Source organism: Hydra viridissima, unplaced genomic scaffold (assembly GCF_058129835.1).
Source record: "Hydra viridissima isolate aposymbiotic clone 2 unplaced genomic scaffold, HvirCarnegie_v1 scaffold_19, whole genome shotgun sequence".
In the NCBI taxonomy this organism is placed as follows: Eukaryota; Metazoa; Cnidaria; class Hydrozoa; order Anthoathecata; family Hydridae; genus Hydra; species Hydra viridissima.
The window spans coordinates 1,910,931-1,935,445 of record NW_028324318.1 but is presented as its reverse complement, the minus strand read 5'-3'; the positions used below and the strand labels follow the sequence as shown (position 1 = coordinate 1,935,445).

At 27.4% G+C, this 24,515-nt stretch overlaps 1 protein-coding gene and 2 pseudogenes across 4 annotated transcripts; 2 read left to right on the top strand and 1 right to left on the bottom strand.

Moving 5' to 3' along the window:
• Positions 1-24,515, bottom strand: part of LOC149876666 (uncharacterized) — a 56,697-nt pseudogene that overhangs the window by 13,914 nt on the left and 18,268 nt on the right.
• LOC149876671 (uncharacterized) lies at positions 1,501-3,466 on the top strand (annotated as a pseudogene).
• LOC149876670 (uncharacterized) lies at positions 17,619-19,892 on the top strand. 4 transcript variants are annotated; one of them, XM_090075239.1, is made up of 7 exons: positions 17,619-17,956; positions 18,208-18,250; positions 18,465-18,636; positions 18,732-18,889; positions 19,050-19,114; positions 19,234-19,331; positions 19,560-19,892. In XM_090075239.1, exons 1-7 carry the CDS (start codon positions 17,949-17,951, stop codon positions 19,709-19,711), a joined length of 696 nt encoding a protein of 231 aa, XP_089931365.1. In that variant the 5' UTR covers positions 17,619-17,948; the 3' UTR covers positions 19,712-19,892. The 4 variants fall into 4 exon arrangements, with proteins under 4 accessions (XP_089931365.1, XP_089931364.1, XP_089931363.1 ...); XM_090075238.1 differs by having other exon boundaries at positions 17,630-17,956; positions 18,208-18,301; positions 19,560-19,888; XM_090075237.1 differs by having other exon boundaries at positions 17,634-17,956; positions 18,204-18,250; positions 19,560-19,885.

Genomic DNA, 24,515 nt, shown 5'->3' with positions numbered 1-24,515 from the left:
GGGTGAACCTGATATTCCAGAATTCCGAATACAATCAACCAGGAGCTTTAAATATACTGGACTTGATTATGCTGGTCCATTGTTTATAAAGGAAGATAATGAAAGAGCTAATGTGATAAAGGTGTATGTATTATAATTGACTTGTGCAACAACTAGAGCAATTCATCTAGAGTTAACAAATGATCTTCAGACACCTTCATTTTTAAGAGCTTCCCAGTTAACCATCCCAACTGGGTCCCAGCTGGGATTGACTGGGATTGAGCTGGGATTACTGGGATTGGGTTCCGGCTGGGATTTGTTCTGGGTGCCAGATGGGTCTCATACGGTGTGAAAATAACGCCGTAAATAAAATCTGGGTTTTTACTGGGACTGGCATGGGACTGCGTAAATGATTTACGGCTGGTTTGAAGTTAGAACACGTGGTTTAATGGTAGCGTGTATTTTCTAATCAAAGCATATTTTTTGGCATCGTTTTTATTAAAAAGTTTTATTGAAATAAAAATGCAAAATTCTTTTAAAGTGTAACGCGGCTTGATTTAGATTGAATATACACTTGCATTTGGAGTAAACATACACAGGAACTTCATTTGGTTTTTTTATTGTATTTTTGTAAAAAATATTTACATATCAGTTTTAATTCTATATAAAAAATTCTATAAAAGTATGAATATGTTAAAATCAATGTTTAGTCATCCATTTAAAAAATGATTTCACAAAAAAAAAAAAAAAAAAAAAATGTGACATGCTCTCAAATTTCTTAGATGCCCTGCACATAAGAAATTTTAGATAAAAATTTTAGACTGAAATTCAGACTGATTTTCATAGCCATTAATAAGTTTGAGAGTATGTCAACGTTTACTTTTTTACAAATGTTTTATCAAACTGAAGTCATGTTTTTTATTTTTAATGCTATGGACAAATGTGGAAATTTTTTCAAATTAGTTTATATGGTTTGGTGTGCTTACAGTTATGGCTTAGTCACTAAGTCATTACACATTCACTCACTAAGTTAGTGTGTTTTGTTTTAAGTTTCTTTTTCAAGCAAATCTCAATGTTACTGTGCAAAATATCGTAAGGTTTTACTAATTAAACTGCCATATCTAAACTTTAAATATTATCTATAAATACATAAATGCTTTACATTTTCTATAAGTTATATAGTTGATAATATATTACTTATATTATAAATACAGTAACTGATATTATAAGTTATAATATCAGTTACAGTATTTATAATATAAGTAATATATTCTACATAAGGTTTTTTATGAAAAAATATTTAAATTATTTATATTGTGAATTATTTGTAAATAATAGTAAGTAATAACAAAAATTATTAGTTGTTTTAACCTTTTACTTTATTTGCTTAGATATATTTATTTTTTAATACATTTTTAGAATTTTTTAAAATAAAATATAAATTTAGAATATAAAATCATATAATGGATAGTTTATTGCCTTTTTCATATAATTATCGCACTAAGCGTAGAAAAATAAACACTGCTGTATCTAAACTGCTGTCAGAAGTTCAACATAAATTTGAAAACAAAGATTTGGTTAAAAGTTATCAAAATGACTCAAGCTCAAATGATCATGAATATAGCTGCAATGTATCAGAAAGTATTTGTAACACACATGAAATTATTACAACAACTACAGATTTTACAAATCATCAAAACAATTTTATGCATGAATTTGCACCATTGAATAAAAGCATGAATGTAATGACTCAGTTCCATGCAAGTGCAATAAACACAGTAAATAGCTGTTGTTCAGACAAAAATGAATGTTGTGCTTGTGTATCAGAGACAACTGATGAAGAGTATGGTGATAGTGATCTAACTTTTTTTTCTAAAAGTAATGACTCCAATTTAACTAGTTTCAATGAAAACTTAGCAAGTTGGGCAGTTTCTTTTAATATTTCACAAAATGCTACTATTCATTTACTGCAGATTTTGAAACCACTTGTTTCAAGCGTACTAAAAAATGCCAGGAGTCTTCATCATACTCAAAGAAAAATTGATATAAAAAATGTTGCAGGAGGTGAATACTTTTATTTTGGTATTAAATATTGGTTATCAAAGTTTTTAATAATGGTTCCTCAAAATCCAGAATTAAAGGAACTTAAGTTGCATACTAACATTGATGGCATACCAATTTTTAAAAGTTCTAATTCATGTATTTGGCCAATTCTTGGAATGTTTAAAGAAATTTCAGATAATGTTTTCCCAATTGCCATATTTTGCAGTAATAGTAAACCTAATCCAGTAACTGATTATTTGAAAGACTTTGTTGCAGAAATGAAATATCTAGAAAAGTCACCATTTGAGGATAGTAAAGGTCTTAAAATTATTGTAAAACTAAATGCAGTAATATGTGATGCCCCTGCAAGAGCATTTTTAAAGTGTATTAAAACTCATACTGCATATCATAGCTGTGAGCGATGTTTACAAAAAGGTCAATGGTTAGGAAAAATTATTCTTCCTAATTTATCAGCTCCACTTAGAACTGATGAAAGTTTTCATATGCAAGCAGATAAAAAGCATCACATTAATAACATGGTATCTACATTTTTAGATTTATCATTTGGAATGGTTTCATCTTTTCCACTTGATTATATGCATTTAGTATGTTTAGGAGTAGTTAGGAGAATGATTAATCAATGGGTGCATGGGAGTAAAAAAAATCAAAGTTTATCAAAAGCATCGTTAACAACATAATCAGAAAAACTAGTTTTATTTAAACAGCATGTTCCAAAAGAATTTTCACGCAAACCTCGCTCAATATGGGAATTTAAACACTGGAAAGCTACTGAATTATGTCAGTTTTTGTTATACACTGGTCCGGTAGTTTTAAAAGGTACATTGCCAAATGATGTTTATTTAAACTTCTTGGATTTATCTGTTGCTGTACGTATTCTTTTAAGTCCATCGCTTTGTGAAAATTATCTTGATTACGTTAAAAAGTTGCTAACATATTTTGTTGCTACATTTTGTAAATTGGATGGTAAAGATCATTGCGTTTATAATATTCACTCTTTAATTCATTTGCCAGATGATGTTAATCGCTATGGTGCTCTGGATAAAGTCTCTTCTTTTCCATATGAAAGTTATCTTGGAAGACCAAAAAAGCTTGTGCGGCGACCTCAGTTTTTGTGTTTTCAAATTGTGAGAAATATTTTTGAAGGACATTTGAGTCCCACAAATCAAGTTTTTAATAATAAAAAAAAGTGTTTTTAAAGAGCTTCACACTGAAGGTCCAGTTCCTATATCATATCGTCACTGTTTGCAATTTAAACAGTATAAATGTGCTAAGTTTTTTGCTTCAATTAATGATTGTTTTAAAGTAAAAGGTAAAGTTGGTGTTATAAGAAATTTTTTACAAGTTCCAAATAGCAAATGCAATGAAGCTTATATTGTTTTTCAAAAGTATGAACTATTACAACCATTTTTTACAAATCCAATGAACTCTGACTTATTTTCAATTTTTTTTGTAGAGAAGGTATCATGTTTTAATAAAATATTCTCGATTGTAGATTTAGATTGTAAATATGTAAAGTTACCATTTAAAAATCGATTTGTAATTATGCCTCAGATGCATCTGTACTAACTTTTTACTTGCTTTTTTTTATATATTCTTATTGCATTCTACTGTATCTTTTTTTTTTATTAAATATTTTAAATTTATTACATTCCTTGTGTAACATACTTTAATATAAAGGCATATGTTAGGGTAAATACTGTAATTATTTGAGTCGTAATTACTGAAATAATTTTTACTACAGTATTTACCCTAATAATAATTACATACTTATTAAAAATATGCAATCATATTGTTGGTTGAGTGTGATGCCTATTTTATTAGATTAAAATGTCTTATGCAATAGTTTCATTTGATGAGAGTAATGAAACAGATTTTCTTCCATTAAACTGGATTGCTGATGGTACCTTACTGAGTGATATTTCTATGCGAATTAAAAAGCATCATTTAGTCAAGTTTTACTGGCCTCCTCTAAAAAATCCAGAAAGTGTTTCCAAGGCAAAAAGTCAATGTTTAGAGGCAGAGTTAAATTAGCCAACTTACACCGCACGAATTTTGGCTACTGCTGGTAACTTTTTTTAATAATTATATAAACTTTTATTTTGCATGACCTATACATATGATTAAAAAATGTATTGTGATATAAATTATTTTTCAAGTTATTTGTATTTAAATTCTAATCATGTCACTTCACATTTAAACTGATGAAACAAATCTATGAAAGTCATTCCTAGTCATAGACAAACATTAACATTAAAAAATAATGTTGTATTAGATTCACTTCAGGAGGCTCGTCAGAAAGCAATATTGGCTGAGGACACTTCGAACCTCGAAGTTAAAAATAACAGAAAACTAAGAAGGTGAGTTCCATAAAATTTTGTGAGTCTAGAAAAACTGTACGAAATGATCTTGAAGAATATAGCAATTATAAATCTTTATATATACAGACTATATGTTTTATATATACAATATATTTATACATATGCTATTTTTTATACTTTATATATATATGAATATAAGTTTATATATGCAGCAGTGTCTATGTACACTTTGCTTTTCTACTCAAAGAATTTATTAATTTCTTTAAATAATTTATAAAATATTTAGAATAAATATTGTACAAGCTGATAAAAGCGATACAAGCGAAGTTGACTCTGATTGCAGTGAAGAGTTTATTGAACAGTAATCTATTGTATTAGCGATGTTATTGTTAATATTAATAAATACTAGCAAAAAGCTACCCGTAATACGGGTTATGGTCGGTCTGTTAATTTATGGTGGCTGTTTTCCAAAATTTAAAGTTGCGAAACAATGACTGTTACCCTTTAAGAAAAACGCCTTCGAATTTAAAAAATTAAACCATCTGTAAAATTAAAATAAATAGTATGCGGAGGTAAAATAATTTACCAATTATTTAACATTATTTGAGATATTTAAAACTGACATATGTTATATCAGTGTAAGGCAGAACCATTTTCCTCGACATTACTAAGTTCAAAACAATACGTTTTTAGTTACTGACAGAATATAATAACACTTCATCATGCTTTAAATTGACGAAAAAAGCTAAATTTTTGTTATTTTTTTTATAACATGAACTTTAATTAATAAGAGTAACATAAAGTGAACGTTAATTATACATGAATTATTAATTTTTTGGTATCCCCTTGATACATGTTTCTTTAAAAAAGGAAATTGTGTTTAAAACGTTAAATGTACACAACTAAATAAATTAAAAACAACTGAACATTTGACCATTACTAATTATGGCACTTATCTGACCATTTTTATATATGGCCTCTTTGTTTCAACAGTTTTTAATAAACGGTAATTTGCTACCATTTACTAAAAATTCCTTTTGTTATTCGAAATTTAATTCTCTTAAATACTTTGACACTAATAAAGGGCCTCCCTTCCCCGTTTTTGCCTTAATGGTGGTCAGGAGAATATAGCTACTTTTATTAAGAGTAATCAATTTTTTGATGAAGACCTTTTACCAGAATAATAAAATGTGAAACAATAATTTAAGAATTTAACATACATAAGAATTTTTCTTTCCTCAAAATTAAGCTAATTAATTAGTTAAACACCTTATAAATTTTAAGTAACTCGGTATTTGACAAATGCGCAAAACTACAATATTCACCCCTCGTTTAAAAAAATCCCCTAAGTTACGTACAACAAATATTATTAGGCATAAAATAGAGAAAATTAAAAAAAAAAGAACTAATTGCATATATTTATATCATTTTGACTGACAAAAATTTACAATAAAAGGTAATCAGGTTTTCTTTTTATAAATCGTATAAATGCGTCAATCGTAAATCTTAAAGAAAAAAAAAAAAAAAAAACCACATAAAAACTGAAAATCGATTTACCTATTTATGATAACCTATTTTGACATGGCAGTTAATATAAACATTTATCGAAAATGTAACTATAAAATCTATTTCGAAGTGCAAAGGATTAGCAATACTAAAATAAATTAAAAAAAAAAAAAAAATCTTATTAAGATATAAATTGCATTTTTAGCATAATGTTGGCTTTTAGTAAATAAAAGCAGTAAATTCCAATAATGAAACTACCTATTACTCATTTTTAACAATAGACACCAACGTGAAGGTAAGCCAAGCAGTCTATCAACACAAAACATCACAACAATAACACATAACAATAGAATATTTACACCCTTGATCCTAAAATCCGGCGAAAATAACAAACCAAATTAAAATATGAAAGGCAAAAATAGAAAACCAATTTAAAGTTAACTATATATTTATCTTTTTACTAAACATAAAACTACATAAAAGTATATTTGTTTTTATATTCAATATTAGTTATTCAATTACTTCAAATTTAGGACATTAAAACACCCTAGATTTAAAGGTCAAGGTTGCATACTCTCCGATACACATTATGCTAAACATTAACAGACATTATTGTGTTTCCAGAATAGTTAAAAAAGGCTAGACAACACAACCTAGCTCTAAAGCAGTAACACCGCCTAAGACTAAATGCTGCCAAGTCACACCTCTGCTATAAGTACACCGCTTGGCTGGCAAGGTTATCAATCTTGCTCAATATAATGCCAACTCACACCACTTTGAAAACATGGAAACAACATAATTTAAACATATATACAGCTATAAACAAATATGGTTTTATATAACACATATAAACATATTAAATGACAGATATATTTATCAAAAACTATGAAAAAAATATTAAAGTAATAAAAAAAATATAACATTATTTGTGTAACACTTTTCACCTACCATACCTTGAATGAGATTTTTATCAACTTTGAAAAACAAACTATTAAATGCCCTAGTTCTTGAACATGCAACATATAGTTGACCATGAGAGAAACACGGTTTTTTGAGATATACCCCAACTCTATCAAATGTTTGACCTTGACTTTTATTAATTGTCATTGAATAAGCCAATCTGACAGGAAACTGACGACGTTTCAGAACAAAAGGTAAATTAGAATCTGATGGAGCCAACTGAATTTGAGGAACAAAAACCCATTTACCAACAGAAACACCTGTCAAAACCTCTGCATCAATATAATTATTTTGAAGAGCACAAACCTTCATTCGAGTACCATCACATAACCCAGCTTTGAGATCTAAATTTCTAAGTAGCAAAATTACACAACCAATTTTCAATTTTTAACAATGAGGTAGCATACCTGAAGGAGATAAGCTGTTCAAAAACTTGATAGTAAAATTATTTCTTTCATTAAGGTCATCAGTATCAATTTGATCAGCACTTAAATTTTGACCTCACTCGGTAGATATTCAAGCACTTCTTCATTGATTGATAATGAATCAACATTAGTTGGTGTTAAAAATCACGCGTTTAGAATAATCATTTTGATCAGCATCTCAGAAAATCTTTTCAATAATTGATTCATTTTCTCTACTAATGCACTGATTTGGTATTTCAATGCATCCTTTAAAGGGATCCTCCTCTTTGACAGGTATTGTTCCATTCCCAAGTTTTAGTAGCCATTGGGAAAATTCACCTTCCCCATCTTGTACTCTCATATTTTCAGTTAATGCAAACTTCTGCACCCATTGCCAATGCAAAGAACATTTTACACACAATTCTACTATTTCAACTGGTTGTGTTTATACACAATTCTACTATTTCAGTTGTTGAACATTTTCATCAAAATTTTCTAGATTTAAGCCAATAAACTCATCAATAACAGGCAGATTGTAATCAGCCAGCATTTTACCACTTTGATTAATAATCTTCTCAATTTGATGAAGAGTAGCTTGTTCAGCTATTAGAAGTGGGATTGACCGGTGAATGAAATCTTCCATCATAAAAGCTTTGCATGTATTCCAGAGATGTAAAGGATTGTCAGATTCACAAAAGGTCAAAATAATTGAAAACAACTGTCTAATTTGCTTTGGCATACATGTTAAAACCCCCTCAGAATGAGTATTCTGCCATTCAGTGTTATCTTACAACAATTCTTTCAAAACACATGCTTCACGAAACGTTTCAAGGACAATACCATTAACAGTACGCACTTTCTCCCAAGATGTTGCTCCTTTTGCTTGCAAAATTAACAGTTTAAGAAAAAACAATTCTCCAGTTGGACTAACTTTATCCATTCTTACTATCACCTTATTACCGCCCCTTTGTCTAACCTTCCATTTACAATGTTTATCATCAAATACAAAGTGATAAGGAATGTCTACATAAGAATAGCAATGTGCTCTTTCATTTTCAGTATTTCACTTAAACCATGCCATTAGGTACGTATTACGTTGAGCTGCGCAATCTAAAGCCATTTGTTCTGCTCCTTCTCTAAAATACAATAATTGATTTTCAGGTAGATGTTTACCAAGTCACAGCACTTTGAAAACACAGAAACAACATAATATAAACATATGTACCAACTATTAACACAATAAATGTGTTTAAATGTGTATATAAGGTAAAATATACACCTTATATACATAATTAAACACATTTTTAAAATAATTACATAACACATATTAACACATACACAAACAATAAAAAAACACTTTACATTATTATAAAAACACATTGATAAAATAACTATTTATTACCACATACACATACATATCAAAAAACCATATATGCAAACAATAAACGTGTGCTAAAAAAAATTTTAAAAATGACGCGAGAAAATTTAAAAAGATTGAAAATATATATCTACAAACAATACTCTTTACCTTTTTTTTTTTTCATAAGAACTGTAATCCTCATAACAAAATTTAACCTTTACATACAATAACATGTGACATGCCATGTCAGTGTTGGCACAAAAGTTTAATTTACTTTTCTAAATTTTTTAAAAAAGAACAAAAATAGTTAATAGCATCACAGAAATATCAATGTAGTAATAACCATTTTATGGAAATAGCATTAGTATAACTTTAAATAACATACATACCCCTATTTTCCTTCTAAAAAATAAGATAATAAAAACAAAACTGCAAAAAGATAAACTAAAACAAAAAAAAAATACAAACGATTTAAAAAATTAAAATCCTTTCTACTTTATCTAATAAAAATTTAAATCCTTTCTACTTTATCTAAAAAAATTTTAATCCTTTCTACTTTATCTAATAAAAATTCAAATCCTTTCAACTCTATCTGATTAAAATTTAAATCCTTTCTACTTTATCTAATAAAAATGTATATATAACTATTTTATATACTTCAATTATATTATGATCTTAACAATTATCATTTATCTTAATATGATTCTTTATGCAATATATCTAAACTAATAATTAAATTCCAAAAAGAAGAAAGTTTTAACTCGGTTTATGGATCTTTCTCCAATGGCCGCGTGCATTTAAAGAACGCGCTCTTTCAAAGCCTAGTAACTAATGACGAAACGACGACATTAAACATTAAACATTAATTTTTGTAGGAATTATATTATGATGTATATATATATATATATATATATATATATATATATATATATATATATATATATATATATATATATATATATATATATATATATATATATATATATATATATATATATATATATATATATATATAAGAGCAGTTTACGTCTACACGAAATGTGAAAGTTTGCTATATTAGGTCTACATATAACTAAGGGCGACATATTTCGTGTATACCTTAATTCAAGCATAATTTTTCTGACTAATTTTTTTTAGCTGATACTTTTTTCACAACCCGTGTGGTTTTCTTTGATAATTTATAGAGTTTCCATTTAACATTTTTGTTTTTTATTTAAAATTTCGCTAAAAATCAGTGTTTTATTGTTAAGCATGTATATCGTACAAATCCGTAAAAGTGAAGATTAGGCCTACACGAATATTTTTAACAATTATTTATGTTATTTAAGTCTATATCAAAAATATAAAAACTGTTTAATAAAGACTTATAGAATACTTATTTAAAAATTATTTTGTTTTGTCTTGAAAACGAGTGTGTATCGAAATAAACAAGATATACATTTTCTTACGCCAAAAAAAATTCAATTTGGCACGGAATCGAAGTTACGTCATTTTATAATTTAAAAGTAATGCGTAGATTTTTAAGTAATGAAAATCTTTTTTAAATTAGTTTTTTTAAACAATATTATGTTATATCAATGTAAACAATATTAGTTATACCAATTTAATAAATATCAAGGTTTCTATATAAATCTATCCACATCATCATAGTTTCTTTACATTTTTGCCGCGCTTCACAAGAAATGATGCTTGCAACGGACACTTCCTTGTATACGTACAAAACTGTGTTTAAGTTAACACCAATCTGTTATTTCTCAACAAACTAATGCAATAACTTCATCCAATGCTACATATTTGTTCTATTGTACTTCAATAGGAATATAAAGCTACGATATCGATAATATTTTGCAATGATATCGCCTTAAACGGCATATAATATTGAATACTTCAAATTTGAGAATAGGCTACTAATATGCATTCGATTAGATAAGGTCTACACAAGTTTTATACATTTTACAGCGTGTCGCCTTAAACTGCATATATACTTTTGAGTATCTAATATTGCAGATTAGGTCTACACGAAATCATTTGAACAACTTACATACTTTCAAGTAATTATTTGAAAGAAACAAAAGAAAAAGTTTAAGTAAAATACAATAAACGATAAATAAAGTGTAATAAATAAAGTATGATAAATACATATAACAAATGATAAATAAAGTAAATGATAAAAAAATATGATGAAAACTCAAAGAAAAATAGTATAATATAGGAGTATACAATAAATGTACCATATAAAAAAGTATATTTTTGTGAATTAAATTAAAAGCAAATAAATATACTATATGCTATATATTATAGACACAAGTTAAATAAAAATGTATATTACGAACATAAAACAATTTAAAAAAAAAAAGTTTAAAATTGAAGATTAGGTCTACACGGAACTAACAATATTTTACAGCGTGTCGCCTTAAACTGCATATATACTTTCGAGTACTTAAAAACGGAGATAAGGTCTACACGAATTTTATACATTTTAAAGCGTGTCGCCTTAAACTGCATATATACTTTCGAGTATCTAATATTGCAGATTAGGTCTACACGAAATCAATTGAACAACTTATATATTTTCAAGTAATTATTCGAAAGAAATAAAACATAAAGTATAAATAAAATACAATAAACAATATATAAAGTTAGGGTGGCCTTCGATTTTTTTTAAAAAAACGGGAAAAATGGCAAAAATACGGGATTTTTGCTAAAAATACGGGACATTAGCTAAAAAAATTTTATTGTAAATATATTGAAGCAAAAAGTAGTTTTTGATTTGTTTTTTAAAATGTTTTAAATTTTGTAGTTATTTTTAAAAAGTTCCTCATAATTTTCAGATATAATTTATTTCTTAATGAATGACAAAAGTGCGTTTAAGTAAAAAAAGTTTAGAATGCAATCTCAAGTACAACGTTATTGTGCTGCAAAAAATGTTATTTTGTTTAATTCAAAATTTAATTTAATGGCTGAGAAACTCAACTGTGAGATATTTTTTCAAATAAATCAAGTTTTAAAAAATAAATTTACTTTTACTTTAAATATTTTTCTTTTGAAATAACATTATTAAGGAAGGAAACATTTTCCTTAATTAGATTATGAAAATGTAAGCATTTTAAGTTAGATTTGTAATTAATTGTTGTCAATGAATCAATTGTCTAATATCAAGTCGATTTTTACATTTGATACTTTGATACAACATCAAAACTGTTCCTTGACTAATTTATTTGATGAAAACATTTTTTTAGTAAGATAAAAGAAGTTTAATTTATAAAACAAGATTTTGATTTAATATTTAAAAATAAAATGACAAATTTAGTTTTTCAAATAGAAATATTCGACGACATCATTATTTGCAAATTGTTTTAAAAAAAACGTTAAAATTTTCATTAAAAAATCAAAAGTGAAGTTTGTACTAAATAATTCAAAAATGCGGGACAAATGTGGTCAAATAAAGGACACGGGACATTTTGTAAAAATACGAGACTGTCCTGGCTAAATACTGTGAGGAAGCTAATTCTAAGTAAAACAAGATGTCGTTAATAAAAATAAAACCAACTATAGCCATTAACTAATATTTTACACAATAACGAATAAAAAATGAAAAGACGCCAACACCCGAAGCATTGGAACCAATATAAAAAGGGAGATACAAAACAGAAGAATAAGTTGGAGTAGGAATCAGAGAAGAATTAGTTGGATTTAGTCGGTAAATGAGAGTCAGTCAGTGGTCAGTCAGGAGTTAGTTAAGAGATACGAAAGGAGGGGATACAAGATTCAACTTCAAGAATTACGAAGAAAAGAGATGGTACAAAGTTTTAGGTTCTCCGGAATATAAGTAGACCGGAGAATTGATTTTATAAAAGGAGTTTAGAAGAATTAGTATTTATATAATGTTAAAGTGTAGAGATTTCAATAACGATTACGGTATATTAAAGAAAAAGGACTGTTATTATTAGAGTTAAAACAAAAGTTTGCACGTAAAGAAAAGTACGCGTGTTAACAAGAATAAGTCAGAATGCTACATAGAACCAGGAGGCTTCCCCATACCCCCAGATATTTTTAACCCGAACCTCCTAACCTATGCGAAATACCAAAACCCCATCCCCATTCCCTGAAATATACCCATAAGTAAATTATAAAAAGCCCCACCTCACAATACTCCCAGATGGCCACCCTAAATAATGTGTAATAAATAAAGTATAATAAATACAAATATAATAAATGATAAATAAATATAAGGAAAACTCAATTAAAAATCTAATATAGAAATATATAATAAATATACTATATATATAAGCAAGCATATTTTATGGATTAAGTTAGATGTAAATAAATATACCAAATGCTATATATTATAATTACTAATGAAATAAAGATATACAATCCGAATATAATGCAATAAAAAAATAATGTTTAAAATTGGAGATTAGATCTACACGGAACTAACAATATTTTACAGCGTGTCGCCTAAAACTGCATATATACTTTCGAGTTCTTAAAAATAGAGATAAGGTCTACACGAATTTTGTAAATTTTTACACGGTGTTGTCTTCAAAGGCATATACACTTTTGAGCAATTGAAATTGGAGATTAACGTCACACAATATAAATAAAATTTTAAAGCGACTCGTCCTTAAATTGCATATATATTTTGAGTGTTTTAAGTTGCAGATAAGGGCTACACCAAATGAGTTTGTAATATCCTACAGCGATAATCGAAATAATTTCTTAGCTGACTTTAAATAAGAAATGATAAAATCAATGTAAATTTAAAGAATCACGCATATTAACAAACGAAACAAAACTACATGAAAAACTCATCGAAAACAAAGACATTTTCATATGCTAGGTTTTATGTGGAAAACTGAATCAGAGCTAAGGCTAATCTGATTAGATAAATGGTGGATCCGAAATGTATTCAGACTTACTAGTTATATTCAAACAATGTGCTTAATTTCATTTTAAAAAGTTGTTCAGAATGGGATTATTAATGGATAGTGATTAAAATAAAACTTGCATTGGTTTTTATTTAAACAGTATAGCAATAAGTAACATAATGGTATAGCTATAATGGTATTAGAAATATGCTCACAATTTAAATTTTTGAAAATTTTTTACTATTAATTATATTTATAATGATGATGGGATTTATTTAACTGTTCTATTTTTTAATGGTGTTCTAAAAATTTTCAAACTGCGAAACATTTTATAAGATTCCACTCTAAAGTAGCTAGCTACTTAAAAAAATAACTAATAAAAAAAATATCGTTGTTATTGTAAAGGAAGGAAACTTAATCATAATGAGATTTCAAAAAAAAAAAAACTTTATAAGAATGAAATTATCTTTTGAAGTTTTATTGAAACACTTTTGTAATAATTTGTTCCGATAAGATATTTATGTTCCAATTTTCATTATTAATCTGTATTTTTTTAGAAGAGTATAGTTTATTTTTTTAGTAGTAATCTGGGCACTGATGTACAATGATGCAATTAAAGATGATACTGAATTTCAGTAATGCAATTACAGATGACAAAGAAAAGGCTATTTCGTTAATTTATTATTATATACAAAAAATAGTGTGATTTCGGTGAACTATATAGAGAATGTCAAGTTATTAACGGCGTCTTTTTTTATAAATAATATCCGTTTGCAAATATTATTTAATTTAAATTGGTACAAATATGTGCAGAAAGTGTTTTTAGACTCCAAATGTAGAAAGTCTATAACGAAACAAAATCCCGACAAATTTCAAACGAAAACTTTTCTTATAAGTCAAGTTAAAAAATCTATAATTTCCAATAAGAAAGGACAATTTATAATTTTCAAAAACAAGTGACGAGAATTACACAAAAGTATTCTTTAATGCGAAAAAAAAATTTTAAACTTAATCATGAAGATGTTGTCAACCTGTTTCAGAAATTTGCAATACTTAAGGCGCAACTGTTGCACTTAGTATTCAATACATAAATGTTACTAAATATATATTGGAATTACACCTCGGTAAAAAATATTATAGAGAAAGAAAGCGTTTTAGACAATTTAGTGAAACATGGAAAACTTACTTTCAGAAACTATTTCATAAGGGATAGTATTTCAGTTTTTTAGTTAAATACATTTTGAATAGATTTGAATTACAATGTAGTAGCAGCTGCATTATAAAAAAAAATCTGTTCTAATAAAGAAAAATCAATAAAGCTATCATTTAATTTTTATCAAGAAAAATTTAGAAAGTAAAGCAGAATGTCAAGCTTGAAATTATGCTGTGGATAAAAATGTAATATCAAATGTAAAAACAAGGCGTTCAGTTGAACATACCCAGCCGGCAAAAAACGTTATCAAAACGTTGCGTATAGGTTGCGCGCGCTAACGTTACAATTCAACGTTTTAAAAACGTTGATACATCGTTAGTTAACTATTCATAGTTAGTTTTTATTTAAATTACAGCAGTTCAATTGAAAAAAAAATTGCATTTTTTTTTTTTTTTAGCAAGTACCCCCTGTTGGCGGTATATGTATATTATCTTTTTGCATTAGATGTCTCGACGAAATTATTTAAAGACTTATCGTAGAATAAGCAAACAAGTGAAAAGACTTATAAATGAAACAGAAAGTGATCATGATCACAATAAAGTGTTAATTAAAGACCACTCACCTACATTAAGCCTCAGTGATGTAACTGATTTAAGTTCAGAGTTTGATATTGACACAGACATCAGTACAGAAAATGAGCTTGAGCTTAAAAAAAAATATTGATGCCCTAAAAAGAAATGAAAACCTGCAGACTGAGTTAGCTAGTTGGCTTGTAGATAGTCAATATAGCAGAGAGCATGCAGATAGTTTGCTCAGTATTTTAAGAAAGCATGGTTTAAATTTGCCAAAAGATAGTCGCACTCTTTGTCAAGTGACTCCTTTAACTATACCATGTTTAAACAAATGTGGAGGAAGTTACTATTACTTTGGTCTAAAAAATACAATAGTGCAGTTTTTAAAGGAAAATCCAGCATTTGTTAATGAGCAACATGTAATTGAACTAAAGGTTAATGTTGATGGGTTACCATTAAAAAAATCATCAGCTGATAATTTCTGGCCAATTTTGTGCTGTGTTAAAAACTATAGGCCTTTTGTGGTATGTTTATTTTATGGAAAAGGTAAACCATGTTCTGTTCAAGAATTTTTATCAGATTTTATTTCTGAATATAAAAAGTTGAAGTCTGATAATATTTGCTATATTAATAAGGTATTTTCTGTGTCCATACTAGCATTTATTTGTGATGCACCAGCTCGGTCTTATTTAAAATGTATAAAGAGCCATAGTGGTTACAATGCTTGTGAAAGATGTCAAATAAAAGGTAGACGTATTGACAATTGTATTGTCTATGATAATGATGAAGCTGTCTATAGAAAACGAACAGATGAAGAATTTATAAAATATGTTTATAAGGATATTCACCAGAATAATATTTCACCCTTAATTGAACTGTCATTCCCCTGTGTGACAGGTTTTGTTTTAGACTACATGCATACCGTTTGCCTCGGTGTGCTAAAAAGAATGTTAAAGTTTTGGAAAGAGGGTCCTGCATGCTGCAAAGTTTCTAATATTCAGCTGAATCAGATATCTGAACTATTAATCAACATGAGATGCTATATACCATCAGAATTTGCACGAAAGCCAAGGTCTTTAGCAGAGGTTAACAGATGGAAAGCCACGGAACTAAGACAATTCCTTCTATATACTGGTCCAGTTATTTTAAAAGATGTAATTAATCCAAATATTTACCAACATTTTCTTGCATTGTCTATTTCAATGACTATATATTTAACTGATAACATAGAAAAGAGAGTGCCTCTTTTACAGTATGCAGAAGAACTTATGCATAGTTTTGTTAGAAAGTCAGGTCAGTTATACGGACAAAATTTCTGTGTGTATAATGTTCACAATCTGTTACACCTTGGTGATGATGTTAGACACTTTCAATGTAGTTTAAACCAATTGTCTTCTTTTCCATTTGAAAATTTCTTACAATCATTAAAACGTCTAGTTCGCAGTGGACCCAACCCGCTAGTACAGGTTGTAAAAAGACTAGAAGAAATAAAGTTAGTAGGAAGAAAAAAAGAAAGTAATCAAAATGAAATGAAAATAACAGCAAAATTGCATTTATCAAGTGATTCATGTATTTTACTTAAGCATGGTAACTTTGCTTTTGTGCAAGAAGTTGTTGAAGATGGTTTTATTTGTGATATTTATGCAATAGGCCAAGGAAAAGAGTTTTATTCTAGGCCATGTAGCTCAACATTATTAAATGTTTTACATTTTAAAGCAGCAGATGCTATAATTGGAATTTTTGTCCAAAAGTGTGATGTCAAATGTAAGGCTATTTGTTTGCCAAAAGCTGATGGATATGTTATGATGCCTGTCAGAAATGGAATAGAAAGTTATCTTTAATCATTCAAGATTTTTTAAAAGTTCAACTACAATAATTTTTTTCATCAATATGTATACGTTGCTTCAAAGTTAAATATTCACTAAGTGTTGTTTTGGAACTGGGGTAACTTGTTTTTTTAATTAGTATGATAAGATCAGTTATAATGCTTTTTAATTATTACTTGTTTACACTATTCATAAATTTTGTTATACAGAGTTTTTATTTATTATTTCTAAAATTTAGGGTTGTTTAATCAATCTTGTTTTACTAATCAGATTATTGAGTTGTGCCAGAAAAAATTTTTTTAGTAAAGTTTACTCAAATTTTATTTTTTTAATTTCTTGATAGATTGCTACTTGATATGATAGTTGCGTTCTTTGCTTTGTGTTTTTTTTTAGTGGCATGCTTTTTTATCTCTCACTTAAAGTTTTTGTTTATCAAAACATTTTGTTGTCAAAGAATTATTTGAATAGCAATTTACAGATATAGTGTGAAACAAAATAAAATATGTAATATAAAATTATTCTCTTTCTCTAGTAGGTAAATTAACAATATGTTGAGGCTTTTTACAAGTACCGCATTATTTATTCCTTTATAAATATGCATGTAATAGATGCCTGCTTGATACTATAGTGGTATTTTTTCCCTTCCTAAAAATTATCCATTTTGCTTTTATGTATTTTTTAACTAATTTAGTTTTTATATCTCAACAGAAAAATATATGTTTTTTTAGAATGAGTCAAAAATATGTTAATAAATATTTACGGTTAGTATGGTTAGAAAATGGTAAAGAATTAGATGGTACTGTACCTGTAAACTGGATTTCTGAAGACCACAAATATATGTTTTGGCCATCAAGAGGCAATATTCAACATCAGATAAAGAATGGTACTAAACCAAATGAACAGTGGAAGAAGTTTCAAATTAAGAAAATAATGTTATGGAATGGTTTGTTTTTCTTAAAGTATTTATTATACAGTTATCATAGTATTTATTATAATTATTATTTTATCATTTATATTATTTATATTTAGTGTTTATTATAGTATTTAAAAAATTTTCTTAAAAGTAAACTTATTTACTGATGTGGTTTTATCAACAAAAGATTTCTGTTTCTAGATTAGGAAAAGTATTTAAACATTTAAGATAAAAAAACTGCATGGGACTTTAGTCTACATGAAATTTTTTGTTTTAGACAGTTATAAGGCTTGCAATGAATATGAAGCCACAACCACCCCAGAGGTTAGTGATCATCTTGATTGGCCAACTCCACCACAAAGCAAAAAATTTAGGGTAAATGTTTATTAAAAATTTAACAAGGATGCATAAAAAATGTCGTTATATAAACAAAATATAAAGCAATGATAATTTCAATATATATGGTCATGACTATATAAGTGTAAGCTCTTAGATTTTGTAAGTTTATAAAGTACAACTAGTTATTATAATTTATTAGAGTACTTCAGTTAGTCACAGCCAGAATGAACATCCAGAACCATCCACATTTATAAGACAAGGTGGATATGATGAAGAGCCTGATGAAGACAGGGAAAGTGATTATGATGATGAAGTCTTTGCTTCTACATCTCAGGCAAACATAAATCAATCATTTTTATTGGCCCAAGAGAGTGAGTGTATTATTTTCTTTTTATGAATATGCATCAGACCTAGTGGTATGCTGAAAATTGTTGATTACTTAATTGAATGTTGTAAATTTATGTAGAATTTCAAAAGCGGGTTTTACACTTGCTGATGGAAATAAAAGAACTTCTAAAAAGATCCAATAATCCTGAGGAAGTAACTTTGGTGCAATCAACACAATTAGAGGAATTTTATGCCTTTGATAAGACCTTAAGTGAAAAGGCTGTTCGACTTAATGTGGTTAGTAATAATATTGAACATATAATTATTTTATTAGTTATTGATTGCAGCTTAAGTTCACTTTATGATGTTTCAATGGTACTTTTTATGCAGTACTAATTATAAAAAATATTTTAATAAAGTGTTTTTATTTGTATAAAAATGTATTTGCATATAATAGTTACAGCAGCTTTCACGAGTTGGTGGTCAAGATGCAGATGCAATGGTATTTGCAATGATGAAGCGGTATGGATATTAAATTCAGGAAGTTGTTACTATATTATTGTATTTATTATTGTACAAAATGTTATTACATTAGCTACCATATCATTATTCTTTAAAGTTTGATAAATTATAATTTCTAGATTAATGAGTAATTGGGTAATGAGCCAGCTGTGTGTCAAAGGAAAAACAAAGAATAAAATCACTTTCCAAGAAATGGCAGTCTTTCCTGTTCTTATAGGTATAATAATGTTTTGTTTTCATATAAAGAAGTTTGTTATCACTTAAATTTCCAAAGTAACTATTATGTGTATTTTTTATTTTACACTGTTTTTGAATGTGACTATTTGCTCTGTGCACAATTTCAAAAAGTTTTCTTGTTTTATGTTTCAGTTACAGAGTTTACTCTTTTTTTTTTAAATAATAGTTTATCTTTTGATGAGTATAAGTACTTCATATATGTTTTCAGCTGCTGTTCAAAACACTTTTAAAGAGACTAACGAAAATCAAATAAGAAATGCAATGGAGAGGTGTCTAAAATATGCTCCGTATAGACCAGGTGGTACTAAATGTCAAACTGTCCGAACAGCATCATCATCTGACTCTAACAAATCGATGTAGCAAACCAAATCATTTTGTGAAGATAACTTGTATTTTTCGTAGCATTAATTTTTCAAAATAAGTCTTTCTCTAATGTGCGAGTTTTAATTTTAATTGTTTAACGTGGCTAAATGCACCCTAGTTTATGCGTTCGTGTTTTAAAACAAGACAATTTAAGAGGGTAAGAGGCTTGAAAACTTTCTATATTTATATATGTATGTGTGTGTGTGTGTGTGTGTGTGTGTGTGTGTGTATATATATATATATATATATATATATATATATATATATATATGTATATATATATATACATACATGCATACATACATGCATACATACATGCATACATATGTAAATCGTATTCATAAATATAAAAGTAAAAAATGTTTCCGAATACGACCTTAAAATAACGTTGAGAATTCGTCGCTAAAAAAACGTTGTAAATTCGTTGTTGAAAAACGTTTTTAGGTGTTACCTATGCAACCAATGCATAACGTTTTCGCAACGTTTATAATAACGTTTTTACAACGTTTTAAAAACGTTTTTTTGCCGGCTGGGTAACAACTTTAACTCTCACTCTCTCTCTCTCTCATGAGTTCTTCAATAGATTTAGATAAATTGCGCGTTCAAATGAACAAACCCAGAAACGTCGCATATTTATGATAAATGAGTTTTTTATATTTAAATTTTACTTTTCACAATAAAAAAAACTAAGTTTTGTTTTGTTTGTAGCCGTAATAGTTTAAATGAATACTTTTGTACATTTAGCTATGCTAAATTTTTTTCAATATTCCATCAGAATTGATTACAGCGGCTTCCGCACATGGAGATTTCCAGATTTATTAAAATTTTATTTTTACGGGAAGCTAATTTCCTCTTACAGAAGTTTTTACTTATATATAGAAAAAGCTAACTATCAATTCCAGGATTTTATTTGCTTCTGTATAAGCAACTATGCCTTTTCTTGTCGCGCTCCAACTTCTATGAGTATTATTATTTAAGTAATGCTTTCATTTTCTCCCAACCTGCCCCGTGTTTTAAAACAATCAAAAAATTAGAGTGTAAATGATAAGCTGAATGGCGAAACATAGAGTTCAAACGAAAATAGAGTTCACGCGAAATATAGAGTTCACACGAAAAATAATAATTATGAATATATGGAAAATCACGTAGTTATTAAACATCTCCGTAATAGAGAAGTTTAATTAAAATCCATAGTTACAATGTCAAGTTCAAGGAAAAAGAATTGGGAAACAGCTACCTGGATATTGTTACTTATGAATGCTAACTTCATTATATTCTATTATCTTTCGAAAAGACATTGGAAGAAAAAAATAACGATATCTGTAATATACTCTCTAAAATAAACTCAAAACCATGCTAAGCTTCAAAAAAAGAAGGAAAAAAATTTAATTTAATGCTTCCATAATTCTTATAGCTAAAAAATTTAAGTTTTCCAGAGTTTAAAATAAACTTAACAAAACTCTTAGGTAAATTAAATCACTAAAACGTCATTAACAAATTAATGTTGTTTTGTTATGAGTAGTGTGTTTTGTCATGAGTATTATGCTATGTTATAACGCTGATAATAAATGTAATAATAATAATAATAATAATAATAATAATAATAATAATAATAATAATAATAATAATAATAATAATAATAATAATAATAATAATAATAATAATAATAATAATAATAATAATAATAATAATAATAATAATAATAATAATAATAATAAAAATAATAATAATAATAATAATAATAATACCAATAATAATAATAATACTAATAATAATAAAAACAATAAAAGTAATAAAAATAGTAATAACAAATTAATATTAATAAATTTTAGAAACAGTAATACTAACAATAGGAACGACTTAAACAAAAATAGCCACAACAATACCTATAAGGTACTTGCATCAACTTTTTTAGCGCTGTCATAAAAAAAACATCTAAGTCGAGTTAACTTTTTTAAAACTAAAAATATAAAATGGAAAACATTCCAAGAACTTTTATATTCCTAATTCATATTAAAAAATTAAATTACAGATAAATTTAATTACTAAAATGAAACTTTTTACAGCTTTTATAATGAACTAAAAATCTTTACAAAAATAGTTTGTTCTCAGTGCTCGTGCACTCAACGTGAATTTGAATTTGCTAATTTGCCAAACTTAAAACAGTGAATGTAACCTTCAGTAATTTCCATAGGTCACATTTTTATGATAAATGAGTTTTTTATATTTAAATTTTACTTTTCACAACAAAAAACTAAAGTTTTGTTTTGTTTGTAGCCGTAATAGTTTAAGTGAACGCTTTTATACATTTAACTGTGCTAAATTTTTATCAATATTCCATCAGAATTGATTACAGCGGCTTTCGCACATAGAGGTTTCCAGATTTATTAAATTTTTATTTTTACGGGAAGCTAATTTCCTCTTACGGAAGTTTTTATTTATGTATAGAAAAAGCTAACTATCAATTCCAGGATTTTATTTGCTTCTGTATAAGCAACTATGCCTTTTCATGTCGCGCTCCTACAGTAGAATATCAATACCTTCTATAGAATATCAATACCTTCAATCTTTTTTTAAAACTAAAAATGTAAAATGGAAAAGATTCCAAGAACTGTTATATTTCTAGTTCATATTAAAAAATTACAGATAAATTTAATTACTAAAATGAAACTTTTTACAGCTTTTGTAATGAACTAAAAACCTTTGCAAAAAAAGTTTTTTCTCAGTGTTCGTGTGCTCAACGTGAACTCGAATTTGCTAATTTGCCAAACTTAAAACAGTGAATATAACCTTCAGTATTTTCCATGGGTTTCCAAACTTCTCGTGGTATTTGATTTTTATTTGCATTTGTTTAAAAATATAGTTTCAAAGTGTGACCCAATATCAGTGCCGAGTTCAACTTGAGCAGCAGTTTTTTTACAAGGAGAGAAACGCCAAAAAATTCGTCATCTGTAATTCTTGTGATTAATAAGAAACATTTCTCGAAAGAACGAGTTACTATTGATGAAACCTAATAACTTGTTACAAATTATGGAAAAAACCTATTTCGATTTTCGGTAGAATTAACGAAGACCAATCAATTCGACAAATATATAAGGTTTTTAAGAAGAATAGTTTTTTGACAGTAACTTATGAGTTTTAGTAGTCGGCGTTCACTCGTAAACATGCGCAGCGAGAGAAATTGTTATACTCCTGTAACCAATGATTAGATTACAAGTTGCAAAGTGTTACGATTATGTATAAACCAACTGTTAAACAATTGAAATATTGTGTGCGTTTTTCTATTTGTACTTACATAATTGTGACTAGATAATTTACAACGAACTAAAAAAGATGCAACTATTAAGGTTTTTAAAAAGGTATGTTTTTGAAGTAGGAACAGCTATCTAATTGACTAGTTAGTTAGAAGGCATCGAACTAAAGACAGCTGGGAAAGACTTCAATTGACTTTTTTGCAAAAAATAATATGAAACTTTCCTAATCAATTTCAATTCAAGGGGAATAAAATATATTTTCAAAGTGAAGTAATAAACAGTAGATTATATGTGCAAAAACAAACATCGAAATCTATCAGAGATATTTTTTACATTATCAAAACACGAAATACGGCAATTAAAAGGGAGGCTGTTCGTAATTAAAAAATATAAAACGCTTTTATTTCAGAAACTGAAATAAGAGTCTGCCTCATAATTATGAATGACAAGAAGAGTTAATTTATGGCTGCTCCGCAATTTTACTAAAAGGTAAAGAACTTCGCAGACTTAAAGTCATCTATAAGAAATGAATACAGTATTATATATTTTTGAGTAGTAAAAATGCTGTGGGTAAATTATCATCTTTTATTACTTGCTTCAAGATTCTCTAAACTGTTGATTCTTGTAACAGTTAACTAACTAGTAAAGTTCAAGAAAGAATTTTAAATTGAGATATCAAATGACTTCTCAAAGATACAATTGAAGATTAACAACACTTTTAAAAAAGCTCACAAAGGAATAATATTTGCGATATCAAAAATGAGGCAGTTGTTAGTAACACTTAGTTTCCGAACCAGAAAACTTATATTTAACTCATGATATTTTGCATAACAATTTGAGGAAGTGAAACCAAATTTTTAACCTAATTAAGAGTGAAAGTGGAAATTGGATTTAAGAACAATTAAGTAGAAGTAAATAAATTAAGAACGGGTTAATAAAAGAAAAGCAAACAAAGATTCTAATACCTTTCGAGTAACCTTTTACTCTTAAAAAGTTGTTATGAAGTTTAAAAGTCGTTAGTTTAATAATTCATCTGCTTAATAAGTCGGTAAACTTAGAAGTTGGTTTCTATCCATCACTGGAATTTGACTTCATTCTTTTCAAAATGTTTCCGATTTACTTTAATTCTCATTTTAAAAACGCGAAATTGACTCCTTGAAAACGTTTAAATAGCCTTTAGGAGATATCATAAGGCATATGTGACCGAAGAAGACTGTGAAGAGTAAGTGATAGAAAGGTATTTCTTATTTTTTAAAGTTTTGTGTTAAACAATTCGCGAGGTTAGAATTATTTTGTTCTATCTCCAAGTTTAAACGTTGGGAGAAAGTTTTTGATTTTTTCTTAAAGTAAAAATTGTTTAAAGTTTTAGCTGTAATTTAAAAAAAAACAAAAAACTTATGCTTTAAATAATTTGTTTAAGCAAATTATTTAGAAAAAAATGTATAAAATAAAGCGTTTTTTAAAAGTTATTATTGCTAACTAAAATTAACAACTCATTTTCTCCCAACATTTAAAACGGGAGATAAAACAAAATAATAAGGAGTATT